The following is a 15,381-nucleotide window of genomic DNA, read 5'->3' on the forward strand; positions in this document are numbered from 1 at the left end:
GACTAAGAGTGTCAGAGAAAATGAAAAAAAAAAAACTGCCCCACTCTTAAAAGTAATTATGTAAGAAGGAGGGAGCAAATTTGTGATAAGTTTCTTAAAAGCATTTTTTAGTTTAGCGGTGACTTCAGCTTTCTCTGTTCAAATTCTCTGTTCTGCTCAAATTGAAATGCATATGGAAAAATGAGGGCTTCCTTTATTAGAAAGTTGTTGTTTTAACTAGGTTTGAGAGAGAGTTGAGGTGTATGCACATCAATATGCATGTCACGTTGGGCTGGTATTCTCAAACAGGGTATGAAGGTTCACACTGAGAATGGTGGGCTGGGATGTTGTTTGTGAGTGATATAACCTCATGAGGCTTGCTGATGATAATGGTTGAAGATGGAAGGGAACATTACAAAATACAAATCCCAATTTATACTTAAAGTAAGATTAGGTTTACAGTTTGGCATATACTTAAAAGGGCTACTTCCAAACCCCCATGCAATACTGTGCCCTTAATTCTGCATTTCTGTGTTAGCAAAATAGTAGTTCTCATTCAACATCAATTGACAAAGAGCCGTGCATGCTTTTTACCCCTTAAATACTTATCACCCTTATCATTCCTCGTCACGGTCACCCTGCTTCTGAATTACATTAAGTCAGTGAACTTTCAACCTACTCTGTGTGGTGTTAACAGCCTTGGAATCAGCAACATCCAGCACAGCACACCAATCATTACTGCCAGTCCTTGCCATTATGTTCAGTCTTTTCATTAGATCCTGTCAATTTCCACTCAGATACATTTTTATAAGCTGGAATACATTAACACTACATTACGGCTGCTTTTAAGCAGGCAGTTAGTGCGCTGCTCTGCTTGTGAACTCTGGAACTAAAACAAAAGCCGGGCTTGTTTTGGATGCGAACACGTTGTTGATAGATTCATAAAGTGTCTGATGCAGGTTTACTGAAGGTTCACCATCTGAGTTGTGCCCACAATCCACACTTGTTGCCTGAGGCGCCAAAGAAAACTCCAAACCACTGCCTGTTACATCCTCATATCCTCTCACAGTCAACACAGGAAGAGTTCATGGTTTCCATGGCAGTTTAATGTTACCAATTACATCCAGGTAGTGAGTCATTAAGAGGTATGCTCCACTTTTATTTTCTAGGCCATGTCAACAAAAATGTAGAGAGCCATTTGGTGAAGTGGGTCCAGACAACTTATAACACTGTCTCCAATAGTGGCATTAAGAGCTCGTCTGTGGGGCCAAAGCAGCAACTCAGTGTCACGGATATGAACCCTGATTAACTGCAAATAAATCTTGACAGCTTTGCCTCCCTCAGGGACCCACTTATGTAGTTTGTTTATGATTCTCTGTCATTTATGGAACCTGCTGTTTCACAGTGTTCGCGCTATTAAAAATCATAATACCCACCTTAGCTCATAAATCAACCAGAGGTATGTACATTGTGCGTGGGCCTCAAAACACAAGTAGTGGAGCTCCCCATTGAGAGCATTGATTTCAGTTTTATAAATACCATGAGATGGTTCTGCCTGCCCCCAAGGAGTGTAAACATTGAATAAACACTCACCAGTGATTTAAACACATCAACAGGAATGGATTAATTTGCGCACAGCGTTCTGAGATAAAAACTTCATTGCTTTGGCCAGCAACCTATGTCCCAGTTAAAGCTGAAGAATGTGGCTACAGCTAAGCTGGTATGAGTTGTGTAAACTTTAACAGCTACACCTACAGCGACTTACCACATACTGCCAGAGGAATCCCTTTCTCCAAAGGCACTGTAGGCTCCGTCCTGCCGTTTGTAGGTCAGTTGTCTCTGGTAGCCTGGATAAGAATAAAGAATGAGATAGGTGGTGGGAGAGCCTCAAAATTACTGAGAAATTACCAAAATTATTTACACACTTTTTCAGGTTGTACAGAACCTGTCAAGTCTGTAGGAGCTCCAACTGAACTTTTTCTCTATCCATAACTGCAGATATTAAGATATGAGCATTCCATAGGATCCTCACAAACTGTATGTAATGGGATAAATGTACACTGCAAGAGCTAAACTAATGATATAGTAAGAGTAAAATTATTATAATAGTAGTATAAATTAGTAACCTTTTTGAAACATGTTATTTCATCATGTGATACGTGAAGTTAAGGCAGAATACGAGGAGCAACAAGGTGAGACTGAACTCTGGGCTATATTTTACAGGTGGTGCAAAGACATGATATTTTCCTGACCTTGGAATGCCCTTTAGCCATACATTTGGTATTTTCATGCTTTGCATAGTGCCTGTGGTACAAAACTGGTAAGAGGGGTGTAATAAGCTGCATGAAAATGAAATGAGGCATGTTGAACTTCTTTTGTGCAGAGGAAGCTGTGCCTGCATATATGTACCAAGATACCAAGTGTGTTTGGACATGCCCTTGTAAGTTGAAGCACTTTGCACTGGTCATTGCAATTGTGCAATTACAGTATAATAGAGAAACTGTGAAAAGGTGTCATTTGACCACAACTTTTGGTTAATATGGAACATGAACATTTGGTTTGTTACTGTACAGTCCAGTAGCTGAATTCCCACTTTTAATGCAGCAAAATGACTGGAGTGTAAAAACTAAATCTGTAAAAACTACTACATTTTCCTCCTCCACATTTGAATTCTTCTGGGATCCTGAATTTCCTTACACATATAAAAAATTCCTGAGTCTCCTCAACAAAAATTGGTGTAAGACTTCTGGGGAGGGGAATGTCTTTTCAAAAGTCAGAATGGTTAGAACAAGTATTGAGCCTTGCCACCTGTCCAAGGCTTGAACACAACTGTTTTATAATCAATGGCCTGTCCCTGGTTAAAAATTTAAAAAAGTCTAGTGAGTGTTACTGATGAGTCATTCTTTATTAGGGTGAGTGGAGAAAAGATTGGTCTGGGTAACTCTGAGTAACAATATCCAGCTTCATGTTCCAATCCATGTTTCAGAGTATTTAGTGCCAGCCAGACCAATGCTCCTCGGACAAGAAATCCACAGTTCCAAAAAACAAAATCCATTATCCAGGGTAAACTGAACTCCAATAGTTCCCAGAAAACCCAACAACACTATACAACTTGCCAACAATTAGAAAACATTCCTTCTGCTCAGCATTACGTCACTTTGCTCACAGTCGAGTCAGAAGGGATTTGACTTGTTCAGCACGGCACACTCTGAGGGCTTAATGGACGCTTTTGTTTCCTCTGCTTAAATTGCTGCTGGCTAATTGGAGGTCAGCAGCATTTTGGGAATGCGGCGCATCTTTGGATGGACGTGTCGTCAGTTATCTGACCAGTGGCCCAGACAGGTGTAATCTGTGATACTGAAGGTGATCTCAGGTTCAAATATTGGATCACTGAATCAGGTTTGTCCAAAACAAGTAGTCCAAGATAACATTTTGTATGAATTAAGAGGTCTTGGTTAGCCTGACATCGCCAGACCAATTCGCAAATGGGAATTAGTCTGGAACCTCACCTCTCAGTTCATTTTCGATTTCCAAGGGGTGTTATCAATGGGTGCAGACCAAAATGCCTCTGGACACAATTGGATAGACCTATAATCAATCAGAGCAACGAAATGTGACCAGCGGGACCAGCTGGTAAATTAAACAATTACAAATCCTGTCGAAGTATGGAAAACACATCTTTCTTATCAACAAAAGCCTAATGTTAGCCTGTAACAAAAGGGTTTAGTTAGCTAACAGGTAGCTCGCTAGCACTGTCTGCAGTAAGCACGCTTTTCCCCTGGTTGAAACATAGGTACTAAACAAAACACTTCACCTGCCTGTTCCCAAACTCTGCAGTGCAACTGCAGCAACTTAACGTTAGCCTCAACATTACATGCCAAATTTAGTTTACAGTTTGATGGGATGTGTGATTTTAGTAACATTTAAGGCACAAAACAAAATTCCTCAATATCAGTGCGGACTCTGGCTGCTTAGAGGGGATGCTTTCACCCAAAATGAGGTGGGGGCATGATGCCAAGGGCAAGGTACCGGGTTGTGCGGCCCTCATCTATTAGGTAAATGGTTGTGACTGGCCCGACACGGACCAGATCGGCTGGACGGGAGGGCGATGAAAGGCATCTGCCAGAGAAAATAAAACATGAGCTAGCAGATAGGTCTGGTTCCCAGGCTAGCTCATCGTAGTCCTGATACTCAGCTTCTAATGGATATCTTTACATTTTAAACATTTGGAGAACATCTTATCGAAACCACATTACAGTGAGTACATTCGTACAACAAATTATAAAAAGACTGATTATCAGAGTCAAAAGTAGCCAATAGTAAAGTGTACAAAACTCAAACCAATATTTCCCTGACATGTACATGTAAAACTTCTTACAAAAAGGGGAGTGCCAGAATGTGGTTGGTTTGCAGTTTCTTTACCTTGTAGCAGGTAGTCAGTTGCTTCATTCTCAACCTCTGGGCTAAGCTGTCTTGTCTTCTGCAGGTACTTGAGAACAAAGACATTGGGGGCAAAGTGGATCATGTTCTGCTCCCCACATCCAAAGGGCAACCGCAACAGCTTGTCCAGGTTATTAAGAGTTGGCCCCATCACATCTCCTGATACAGGTGCACACATACACACAGACAGTATTTATTCACATTGCAAAATGTATTTTGGTTTCAGTCAAATGTAATCTTAAAGATATAAGCTAAAGCTTTACGGATGTAGATACGATAGTAAAAATAATAGCTATGTAATTGTTTCTTACACACAATAATACCTATATGTACACATAAAGAAAGTTTACCAATCATAAATGCAGTGGCCCTCTCAGATCCAGGCACCATGTTGTGTGGGACCCCCAGAGTGAAGGCCTCATTGTGGTTCTCATCAGAGTCTTCCTTCCTCCAGATCTTAAACTCCCCAACTGAGCCCCAGCCTGTTGAGAAGCCTATGTGGCGCACCTGGATAAACAAACAAATTATTTTTTTATTTTTTTCTAAAGATAAATTATTGCAACTAGTTTATAAATGCCAAAAAAATAGAGTCAAACCTGTCCAGCGAATTGGCCTGTCCACTGGAGGATCACTGATTCATTGGATGCATGTAAACCATGGCCCACCTGGAGAGAATAATGCAAACAGGCTGAAGGTAACATCTCAACAGTCCATCTGTCATTTGCATTTGTTTGTGTTTTTTGGTTGTACTACAACTGCTCCCTGTAAGAATCACAACACAAATAGATAGCAGTCAACAAGAAACCATTACAAAACAGTAAACCCACTTTAGAAAGCAACTGGTGCTTTTTTTGGACTCCCTCATACTGAGCACTACTTTCCCTCTGCCAAGTGTTGGTGATGCCAGTGTGATTCACTCACCTCCCACACACAAGCACAAACACAAACTTATAAACAGACCCATGTAGAGCATATTTCCTCCCTGGTACTTGAGTTTCATTGCGTAATCATATTAAACCATTAAAGACCATGTGAGGGAGAGCCCCACAGCTCATCCAACCAAAAATGCCACCATAGCCCCCAAAAATAAATGCATCCTATTGGACTGTAATACGCTTTTAACTGCTGCCTTTGGTGAATGGTGCGAGTCTAATGCTGGGGCTAGGGAGCAGCATGCCAGCCAGAGAGTGCCATGCGAGCACCAGGCCATGGATCACTGAGTGTCCTCAGTGACGTCAGCCTGTTAAGCGTGACCTTACAGAAAGGCACGCCAGTAAAAGTGGCGCCAGTCCTCCTAACACACAGACCTCATTGCCTGCTTAGTCTTTTTTTCTTTCTTCTCTTTATGTTGGAGCATCCACTTATGATCTGAAAACAAATCTGTTGCACTTGTCAATGCAGGATATTTCATCATTCTATGTGCTCATCTGTTCACCCGCTCAACAGTCGATCAATTTTTGCAAATCTACCACACTAAACCAATACATATATTCATCTAACCACTGGAGCCTCAGTACTGGAGAAGGAAGCTGTGTATCTAAAGCTTTAGACATCTTAATTTATATGGAACAACATTTTCTTCCACAGTTCTTTTATGTCTGTACCTGTACCGTGCCTCCCTTCCAACTGATCCAGAAGCTGCGGAACTCGTCCCAGGAGAGGAGACCTGGTGTGGAGGCACTGACCAGTGGCTCGCCCATCTTGCCCAAGGAGATCCAGGAGCGAGTGTTTTGCCTCCCCCCAAGTACGATCTCTAGCATCTCCGCACTGTCGTGGGGACTGGCAGAGAGGGCAAAATGGGCATTGTTGTGGGTCTTCACTGCCACCTGGAACTGGTTCATCTTGGCCGGCTTTTTCACATACTGATACTCATACTTGTTGGGGGTGGAAATGTGGATTCTCTCTGAGAATGGGCATATTAAATACACTCAGGCACTTAGTGAATTTTACAGTATTGACACTGTGCATAAATCAATTTAAGAAAGTAATAAGGGAGAGAACACAGCAAGAAAACTATGTCTATGTCTTTTATTAAAAATAGTATCAGGAAAATATATACACACTGACCATTAGGACAGAAGAAGACACTGTAGGTGTATTCTCTGGGCAGGCCTTCTGGCTACAAGGAGAGTGAGAGGAAGAGGAAAAGTGGGATACAGAAAAAAAACAAAAAACAAATAAAAAAGGTTCAGACAGATTATCTCAACAAAATTCTAAGATAATGCAGAATAAATACAATACATAAAGCAGTCTTCTCTATCAAGTGTCATTAATTAATATCAGGTCTCTTACCTCCACCTGTACAGTCCTGCGAACATAGTCCAGGCCAATTGGGGTCCTTCTTTCATCCATATCATTGCTTGTTTTGCCTGTGTGGAGTCCATCTGAACAGCAGCTTGGTTCACTGTAGGCAACTGCACGGGCTATCGGGCCAGCAGAGAACAGAATCAGCTTTCCTTCTTTCAATTATGTCACAGCATCATCACCACTTTTGGTTGTCTACAGTATCTGTGGAGTGTCGCCCCAAGCCAGTCGCTAGGTCCTTAAAGAACCTGAAGGAAATGCAAAGCCACCCGATCAGAAGTTTTTGTTTGAGTTATTGTCCACATCTATATGCAGTATGTGTTTAAAAAAAAAAAAATTAAAAAAATGGTAGGACTGGGAGCACTGGGCCTTCAAATTGTTAATAATCATCATTTCAAAGTACTTCTCTAATATATATATATATATATATATATATATATCATAATTTCATAAGACGTAACCACTAATCTCATAATAATGTTGGTAAATTGTCAAAGGATTTGGGGAAAACATCAAAAAGTGTTCACTATTAACTGGATGAGGCCATATCTCTAATGTCAATCGTGGACATCAACATACGTTACACAGGACAAACATGTCTGTAAGAGGACTTCCAGTTCTCTTGCTGGGGAGCACATTGAAAATGTGGCCCTGTGCCAGTGGCGTCTCTTTGTGTGTGTGTACTGAGAGGGAAACGCAAGGGGCCAGGGGACTAGGAGTGGGGCCACGGGGGGCCCATTGACCGTCAGTGACCTGCAAACTCATCAACATGCCACTGAGTGTCACAGCACAGCTCCGGTTGCTCCCCCACTGCTGGCCTGCTTTGTTCTTACATGCGCTCTGGAGGGGACCGTTTGTAACTCTGGGTGGGTGAGTAGATCACACACAGCTCAGCTCCTTGGCCAGCAGAGCTTTCTGTAAGGCATCACATTGAGGGCACTGACGTCATGGTGAAAGATTGCCATTTTTGTAAGTGACATGCCACTTAGCAATTAAAATAAAGCTACTTCCATGATCCAGCACAATCTAATATGTATTGTTTACATGAGCGTTAAAACTCATACCTGCAAAACAAAGGCTGAGCCTGACTCCTTTCTGATCATGCTACAGGGATTGTGGGATATAAATATAGCTGACCCTAAGTTGTTGCAGTGATTTAACATTACTTAACATCTTTAAGTAAAATATAAAGTTCCTTTGTTTCTGTTTTTATACCAATATAACAGTTAATTTTATCTATTGTACTGACCAACAATGAAAATGCATGGCTGAAGAAAACATATTTCTGAAGTGATGGAAATGGTGACAAAATGTCTGATATTTGGCCAACTAACCTGAATTTTCCCTGACCTTTGCCTTACAACTGCAATGCCATGACACGTGCATGTCTCTAATGGAAAAATCTTTTAGGAACATCATATTAAAACCCTACCAGCCTGTCTATAAAAGGTATTTGAAATGATGGAATACTAATAGTTGATAGAGAAATCAAGAATCCTCATTTATGTTGGATATAATTATTGTTATTTCTTTGCTTTATTCTGTGGTACCTGTGATGTTTGCTGACCCCAGTTCGGTGAAAGACAATACAATGGATGTAGGTGTAGCCTCTCCAGGAGCAACACACTTCTTCCGGGTAAGGTGGTGCTTTCCAGGGTGTCCAACAAACTTTATGCCTTTCGGAACTGAGACTTTAACGTGAACCTGTGAGAGAGGAGAGGAGAGAAGAGGAAGAGGAAGATGAGACAAATCAGAAGAAACTGATCTCCTATGACAGGCTACAATGACATCATTTCTGCGGGCACGCCCCTCCCTCACATAGCGTGTTTTCCTCAAAGCTCTCAAAGCGAGGGAGAATTTTTAAATCACATTGTGAATTTTCCATGCTGACTGACTCATGCTTCTCAAGCTCCCTGAAGGATTAAGTTCCACTCATCGTCCAATTTTCACAAAGGGCTCAGTAATGCAGAGGGATCTTTTAACTGTTCTTTATCCACACGCCACAAGTCATAAATAACTGAGCAGAAAATATAGGAATCACATGTTGCTGGGATGGACATCAAAGGAAGGGCTACGCTGGTTTGCATATTCACCTAACGTGACATCAGGGCAGCACACGCACAAGCCATTTAACAGGCTCATCTGCAAACATCATGATGTCATCTGTGTGGAGCGCAGGATGGACCCATTTAAGGCCAACACAGAGCTTAGAGGGCTATTCAAAGTGAGCACTAAAACATACTTCTGGGCTAATCTCATACAACCTGTGCTTCCTTTGGCCACCACTTCCAATTCCTCAGTATCCCCGGGCCTTCCTACAGGTATTCTATAACAAGTCATGACTTGTTTATCACACAAATGCAGAAACAAAAAAAAAAACAGTAAGGCACAAATAACGTTATTATGCCCACGCTATCCACCCAGATTTTACCCAGAAAATGGATGGATCAACATAGGAAATTTTCAAACATATCAGAATAGAGGAAAAGAGCTATATTTATTAAAATCACCCTTATTAAAAACTTTATTATGTCGCTTAAAGTTATGTCGCTAATGACATAACAACTCACGATAACACAATAGGATTCAGATCAGATCGTGTGAGATCTGGTTCTGTCATCCTTGAAGATACCCTTAAAGTCTTTAAGCTGATTTTCAAACTGTCCTTTAGAAAATGGTTGACAGAGTGTAAAATGCACACAATTTGTAGGTGTTGTCCTCTTTGACAGAGCTTATAGTTAGGGCTGGCTCGGGTGAGCCCTGAACCATCCCTTAGTCATGCTGCTATAGACATAGAAATATGGTTGACATGAGGGGTGTGAAGTTTGTACTGTGTGAAGGCAACTGCTGATGAGCCTTATTGCACAAATGCTGCACAATGGAAAAGCAATGTGTTTCCTGCCCTCTCATTCATCATCTTACCTCAGAACAGGTTGGCAGGTAGTTGTAGACAGTCAGGGGAACTTTGGTCTGCTCCCCTCTGATTAAGCTGTAGGGCAACGTGAAGTCAACAAAGAAGGGCTTGAAAGTACGAAGCTCTGCTCTATTTGCCAAGCCCAGCCCCTTTTCCTCTGACAGGCCAACAGCTTCTGTCACCCATGTGGTGATCGAATCCGGAACATCCAGTCGCAGCTCAGCTTCCCCGGTTTCAGAACTGTAAGTGACACACATGTTGAGATACAAACTTAACTTCACTTTGGACAGTGAAGTAAAAAGATTTCAGCATCCTTTCATGGTCTTATACAACACAAGCAATAAAAAGGCACAGACTACAAGGACGGGCTGGATGAAACACTGTAGATTACTTTTATGTTAGCACACCTGTGTCAACACCAACACCTGCACCAATGTAACTACAGCAAACACTCTAAAATGGATAGGTGTGAGGGACAGTCAGGTGTTGACCCGATCTGTTTCTTTGAATGAAATGGGCTGAGATCATTACTGGCAACACATATTTAATGTTGGTCTTGGCAAACTGTTACATAGCATAATAAACTTGAAAAACTGCATGTACACCCTTCCTTTAGATCAAAGTTGCCCAAATCCACTTTAATAGACTTTTAAGGGAAATCAGAGCTTTGCACTTCACAGGAAATTAGGCAGAGCTGAAGTCCCATCCAAAGGAATCAAGCATATGGAAATCTATGGGCAGTTCATTTATATTGGCTGAAAATGAATAGAAGGAGCTGTTGAGAAAGTGACTGTCCATTCCAAGACTGCCCAATTTAAATGAGGCACATTCACACCCAGAGGGGGGAAATGCTGGACGCTGCTGGAACATCAGTCTTCTCGCATACAAGCTTGACTCGCACCTTCTCTCTCCTCCCTCCCATCTCACTACCATCTCTCATCTTCACTCTTTCGCTTCCAGCACCCCTTTCTTATCCTTACCTCCCATTTTCTCTCCTTTCATTTTCTGTTTGCCTTTTGTCTTCTCTTGACACCTCCTTTTTAACTTTTCTACCGCACTCTCATCTCCTCTATCAGTCTATGAATGTTTCTCTCCCTTTGTTTCCTGTGTCTCTGTCTCATCCCTTCAGGTTTTTGTACATTTGCTCTTCTGCTCTCCATGTCTCTGCTCTCCTAAAGGTTTTAGAGTGTGACTGAATCCCATGTAAGTATAGACAATGTGGTGCACCTCATATATCTAGCCACTGGCATACAACAGACACACACACACACACACACGAAATGTTTATATAAAGATTTAAATACCTGACATTGAGACAGTGCCACACCCAAGTCTCTGGGAAAAATGTACGCCTACGCTTCTCTGCTCTGCAACCAAAACACACAAGCTGACATCAATAAGAGGCTTCAGCTGCTCACAATAAAACAACACCATAATTGGAAAATGTATTATTCTAAATTCCAAGCTGACATTCGATAAGTCACGTCATGTGTTTAAAGTTCATCACTAGAATGAGAAGTATTTGTGGCATTAAGGAATACAGACCTAAAATATGGACAAAACTCTCTTTTTTGTCATGTTTTTCTCTGCTTATCTATTACTCATTTTGGAGACCTTATTCAACCCAAGCACAACAAATACTGAAATGTGTATAACTAGAATATAATTCCAGGGAGCATTAGGTAATTATTGCTCTCTCATGGGTTTGTTTTTAAATGCATTCTTTTCAGAAAAGTAACCATGAAACTGTGTGTGGTCCAGTTTCCTTAACTTGTTTTCTGTCATCCGGCAAACAGAAGAGACAGTAGAGGGTAATTTAAAAAGTAATACGTTCAAAGACAGGGATCCTTGATGGTTACAGAGACCATCTTAACACATAAACGCCTTCCTAACAGAGATAGGCCATGGGTTTAATCTATTAAATAGCCATTATGTTCACATCAGCAACTCAATCTGCCAGCTGACTCATGGTGACACATAGTTAACTTTGTTGTACCTGTATATTTAGTGACTTGTTTTATTAACTTTTAGACAAATCATTATTGATTTTCTGAGCATTTTATATATTTTCTAAGAGCCAGACCACAGTTGGAACAGGACAATACTACATTTTTATGCATCTCAGAGCTCAAAGTGGTCAGTCGATGCCCAGAGTTCCCTGTAACAGGTCCTTTACCTGGTCGTGGATCGAGAGTGCATGGCAGCGACTAAGGTGGAGGTGTGCGGCTGGAAGGCAGGAACGGCCTCGTCTGTGTACATGCCTCCAGTCTGCCGATGGTTTAAACTCACCATATCTGTCATCACAACCAGCCCTGTTTCCTGTGTTAAAAATACAGAGAAATAAAAACATACAAACACACTAAGGTTACTAATTTTAATCCCTGTACCATCCCCGTGGGCTCTTTAACTAAGTGTGTGTTCTCACAGTGAAAGCGAAGCGTGCGTCTTTGGTGATGTCCCAGTGCCATGGGAACACAGAGGACCGCCTGCGTCTCTTTGACGACAGCCCAGGCCACCAGAAGTGTCCGTCATCTTTAGGGATGCCGAAGGCATCTGAAACGTCAAAATCTGCCAGCTCTTTAAACACCTGCACAGAGGAAAGACATTCATGTAAGCACACAAGCACAGTTATGCACACAAATGAAGCTCCAAGTTACATATATCTTGTGAGGTATTATCCAGAAAGAAAATAATATATTAGAAAGGTCAAAAGCTGTGACACTAACCTTTAGATTCAAAATTCCACGTCACATATACATTTATTACTCTTTAGACTAAGCAAAAATGTATGTAAATCAATAGTGAAATGGGACAAATATATGAAGCTGGATTTTCAGTTTGAAATAAATAAAAAAAAATCACTTGAATGCCTGAATGTTTTACTTGTTTTTAAGGGGAAAAAAAATGTTAGACCTAATAAAAGATTAAGCCACATTTTAAGGTGGACATAATGATGAAATACCACCACAAATTTAGGACCAACCTTGTCTGGACTGAGCTGGAAGTCAGGCTTTAATAGATAAAGGCTCTTGTCCACAGTGGCCACACACACACAGGAGCCTTTTTCTCCACGGACGTGAAGGGTCACGGGGTCCCCTGGCATGGACTCATTAGTTGACAGAGAAATAGACACCTGCAAACCAACAAACACAATTCAACCGACAATATGCTAACCATAAAATGCGCATTTCTATGGACCAGCATGCATTTATACAACAAGTTCAATACTGTGCAGTAAACCTCAACCAATAGTGATGGCGAAACATGCCTTTGATGAGAGAGACCTAGTCGAATCCACTGCGAGATACAAATGTGTCCCTGAGCAAGACACTTAACCCCTAGTTGCTCCAGAGGCGTGTGACCTCTGACATATATAGCAATCGTAAGTCGCTTTGGATAAAAAGAGTCAGCTAAATGAATAAATGTAAATGTAGCAAGTAATAATAATATTTTTTGTCAATTATTCATTTTTAGATTAAAATTGATTAGCCATAGTCCATAAAATGTCAGAAAACAGTGAAAATGCTATTTTCAAGAGACATGGGTGACATCTTTGAATTGCTTGTTTTGTCTGACTACCGGTCCAAACCGCATACAAATCAATCATACAAATATGAAACAAAATAGAAATTATACAATACAAAACAATTTGGAAGACAGTGGTGGGAGTTGGCCATAAACTTTCACACATCAGAATTGTTTTTCAGCTGCGCGCAGTCACAAATTAGCCCTGTTAATCAATTCTGTCAACCTTCTTTCACCACTATATAACCTGTCATCCTCTCAACTCCACTCATTTGCCTGCAGCCTGTATGGCCTCTGTCTAATCATGCCCTCACAACACCCCCCCCACACACACACAAACACACACAAACACACAACACACACAGTGTGTTGTAATGGCATACCAGGGAGCTGTAAATACTTCAGGGAGTTAACTCCACCTAATGCAGGCAGGAACTGGGGAGCTCTCTCAGGCCAACACAGCTGTTTGTTTACAGATATTACACTGTGGACAGAGTTGGTGCATGGATACTTGGGCTCAGCTCCAAAATGTTTACAAAAACTGGATCCTTTTTATTTATTAGTATTATATTTATTATTATTACATAATTAAGCTACTTCTATAATAACAAATCCAACATAAAAATATCCAACATCAATGTTTGGGCAAGGAACTTACCCCCAGTTATATTCATAAGTTGAATATATTAATCTTAATATAGGCTAATAAAGGGTATTACAGATAAAAGGCTTTTCTCTAGATCAAGAGATTTTGTTCTATTCTGTTCTCACCATGTTTACGAATAAGCTGATATAAACATATAACAGTATAAAGCCTTTTTGTGTGGAGTAAACAAATGGGCCGTGAATAAGGCCCTACACTATCTTTACAATGTACTGTGAAGCCTTATATTTCAAGATAATGCAAACCTGGTTCTCAAAATCAGGCTGGATAGGGATTTGCAGACTGTCGGTGACGCCTTCACCGTTTTCCCTCACATAGAAGACCAGCAGGCGGCTGAGGGGTGCCATGCTGTGGCTAATTGGGAAATGTAGATACAACACACAGTTGTCCATCTCAGGCTGGGAGGGGGAGCCTACAACACCTGGCAGAGTGATGGCAAAAGGGATGACATTGAAGGTATCTGGAAAAACTGATGTTGAAGACATCTGTGATAAAGTTGCTTGGAGACTGAATCACACTCAAAGAATCACAGGGAATACGGGCATCTGTGCATGCTTTAATAACGTGCTGGTCTGCTGAATACCATGAAACTACTAAGAAACCTTTAGAGGCATAATACTCACATATTTTGATGCTGACTGAATAGTCGAAAAAAAATATAGCAGACATCCTAAAAGCACTGAAAACATACTTACCAGAAGCAGAAGGAGGCAGCTGAGTGGCGTGAATGTTCTTGTCAAAGGTGACTGTTGCCCTTTTCTCTCGGTGTGAGGCTGTCAAGTTGGCTGGTTGCTGGCCTGACAGGACAATGTTCCCCCTGGATGTCATCTCATAGTGTAGGGTGAAGTTACAGGGACAGGTGGATTTGAGAGCAACTTCTGCTTCTTGGCCGACCTATGCACACAGAAAAATAAATATAAATACACTGATATTATTGTGTTACTGATGATACAGAATCATTATGATGTTTAAGAACATTTCTTTTAGAACAAAATGTCCAAAATGAGGTTTGAATCCAAAGCAACAACACTGCTGCTGAACATACCAGTCCACATTCACAGAATCTTGCCTGGAAATTTTCACTAAAAAGAAGGAAGCACTCACCTTGAGTGGGGCACTGGGGCTCTGAATCTGGATGTGACACCTGCTGGGAGAGTACCAGCTGCTGATAGACAGGTAACTAGGCAGGTACTGGTCTCCCACCGTCTTGCTGTCAATGGATGTCACTTTGGTCTATGTCGAACAGAAAATTGTATGTTCTGAGTTTTCATAAGATTTTTTTTAATTACTTCTCACTACTACTGCTATAACCACTGACCTCTAGCCAGACATACTGGGCAGCAGTGGGGATCGAGGGGATCTCAAAGGTGGCCTGGCCATCCTTGGAGATCAGTTCGCTGGTATAGACATTATCTTTGGGGGTCAGCTCTGCCTTGACACGCACCCTCACCCCATCAGCTGGGCTGCCATCAGGGTAGGTCACCTCAATCTGCATGTAGAGGGTAAACAAAAGTAGATGAAAAAAAAACAAAAAGCAGACAATAGGGTAAATACT

General features: G+C 41.3%; 1 protein-coding gene across 1 annotated transcript in view; it reads right to left on the reverse strand.

The window, feature by feature from the left end:
• The window catches only part of cpamd8 (C3 and PZP like alpha-2-macroglobulin domain containing 8), a 43,124-nt gene that overhangs the window by 19,561 nt on the left and 8,182 nt on the right, over nt 1-15,381 (reverse strand). The window contains exons 12-28 of the mRNA XM_046049299.1: nt 15,145-15,315; nt 14,931-15,059; nt 14,522-14,720; nt 14,072-14,247; nt 12,621-12,770; nt 12,063-12,224; nt 11,814-11,956; nt 10,942-11,004; nt 9,646-9,877; nt 8,274-8,427; nt 6,712-6,842; nt 6,487-6,538; nt 6,024-6,322; nt 5,016-5,084; nt 4,770-4,926; nt 4,402-4,578; nt 1,745-1,826 (exon numbers count right to left, since the gene is read on the reverse strand). Of these exons, the coding sequence (XP_045905255.1) occupies nt 1,745-1,826; nt 4,402-4,578; nt 4,770-4,926; nt 5,016-5,084; nt 6,024-6,322; nt 6,487-6,538; nt 6,712-6,842; nt 8,274-8,427; nt 9,646-9,877; nt 10,942-11,004; nt 11,814-11,956; nt 12,063-12,224; nt 12,621-12,770; nt 14,072-14,247; nt 14,522-14,720; nt 14,931-15,059; nt 15,145-15,315 (2,546 nt within the window). The remainder of the gene's footprint in view (nt 1-1,744; nt 1,827-4,401; nt 4,579-4,769; nt 4,927-5,015; nt 5,085-6,023; nt 6,323-6,486; nt 6,539-6,711; nt 6,843-8,273; nt 8,428-9,645; nt 9,878-10,941; nt 11,005-11,813; nt 11,957-12,062; nt 12,225-12,620; nt 12,771-14,071; nt 14,248-14,521; nt 14,721-14,930; nt 15,060-15,144; nt 15,316-15,381) is intronic.

The sequence above is a fragment of the Micropterus dolomieu genome, linkage group LG05, assembly GCF_021292245.1.
Source record: "Micropterus dolomieu isolate WLL.071019.BEF.003 ecotype Adirondacks linkage group LG05, ASM2129224v1, whole genome shotgun sequence".
NCBI lineage: Eukaryota > Metazoa > Chordata > Actinopteri > Centrarchiformes > Centrarchidae > Micropterus > Micropterus dolomieu.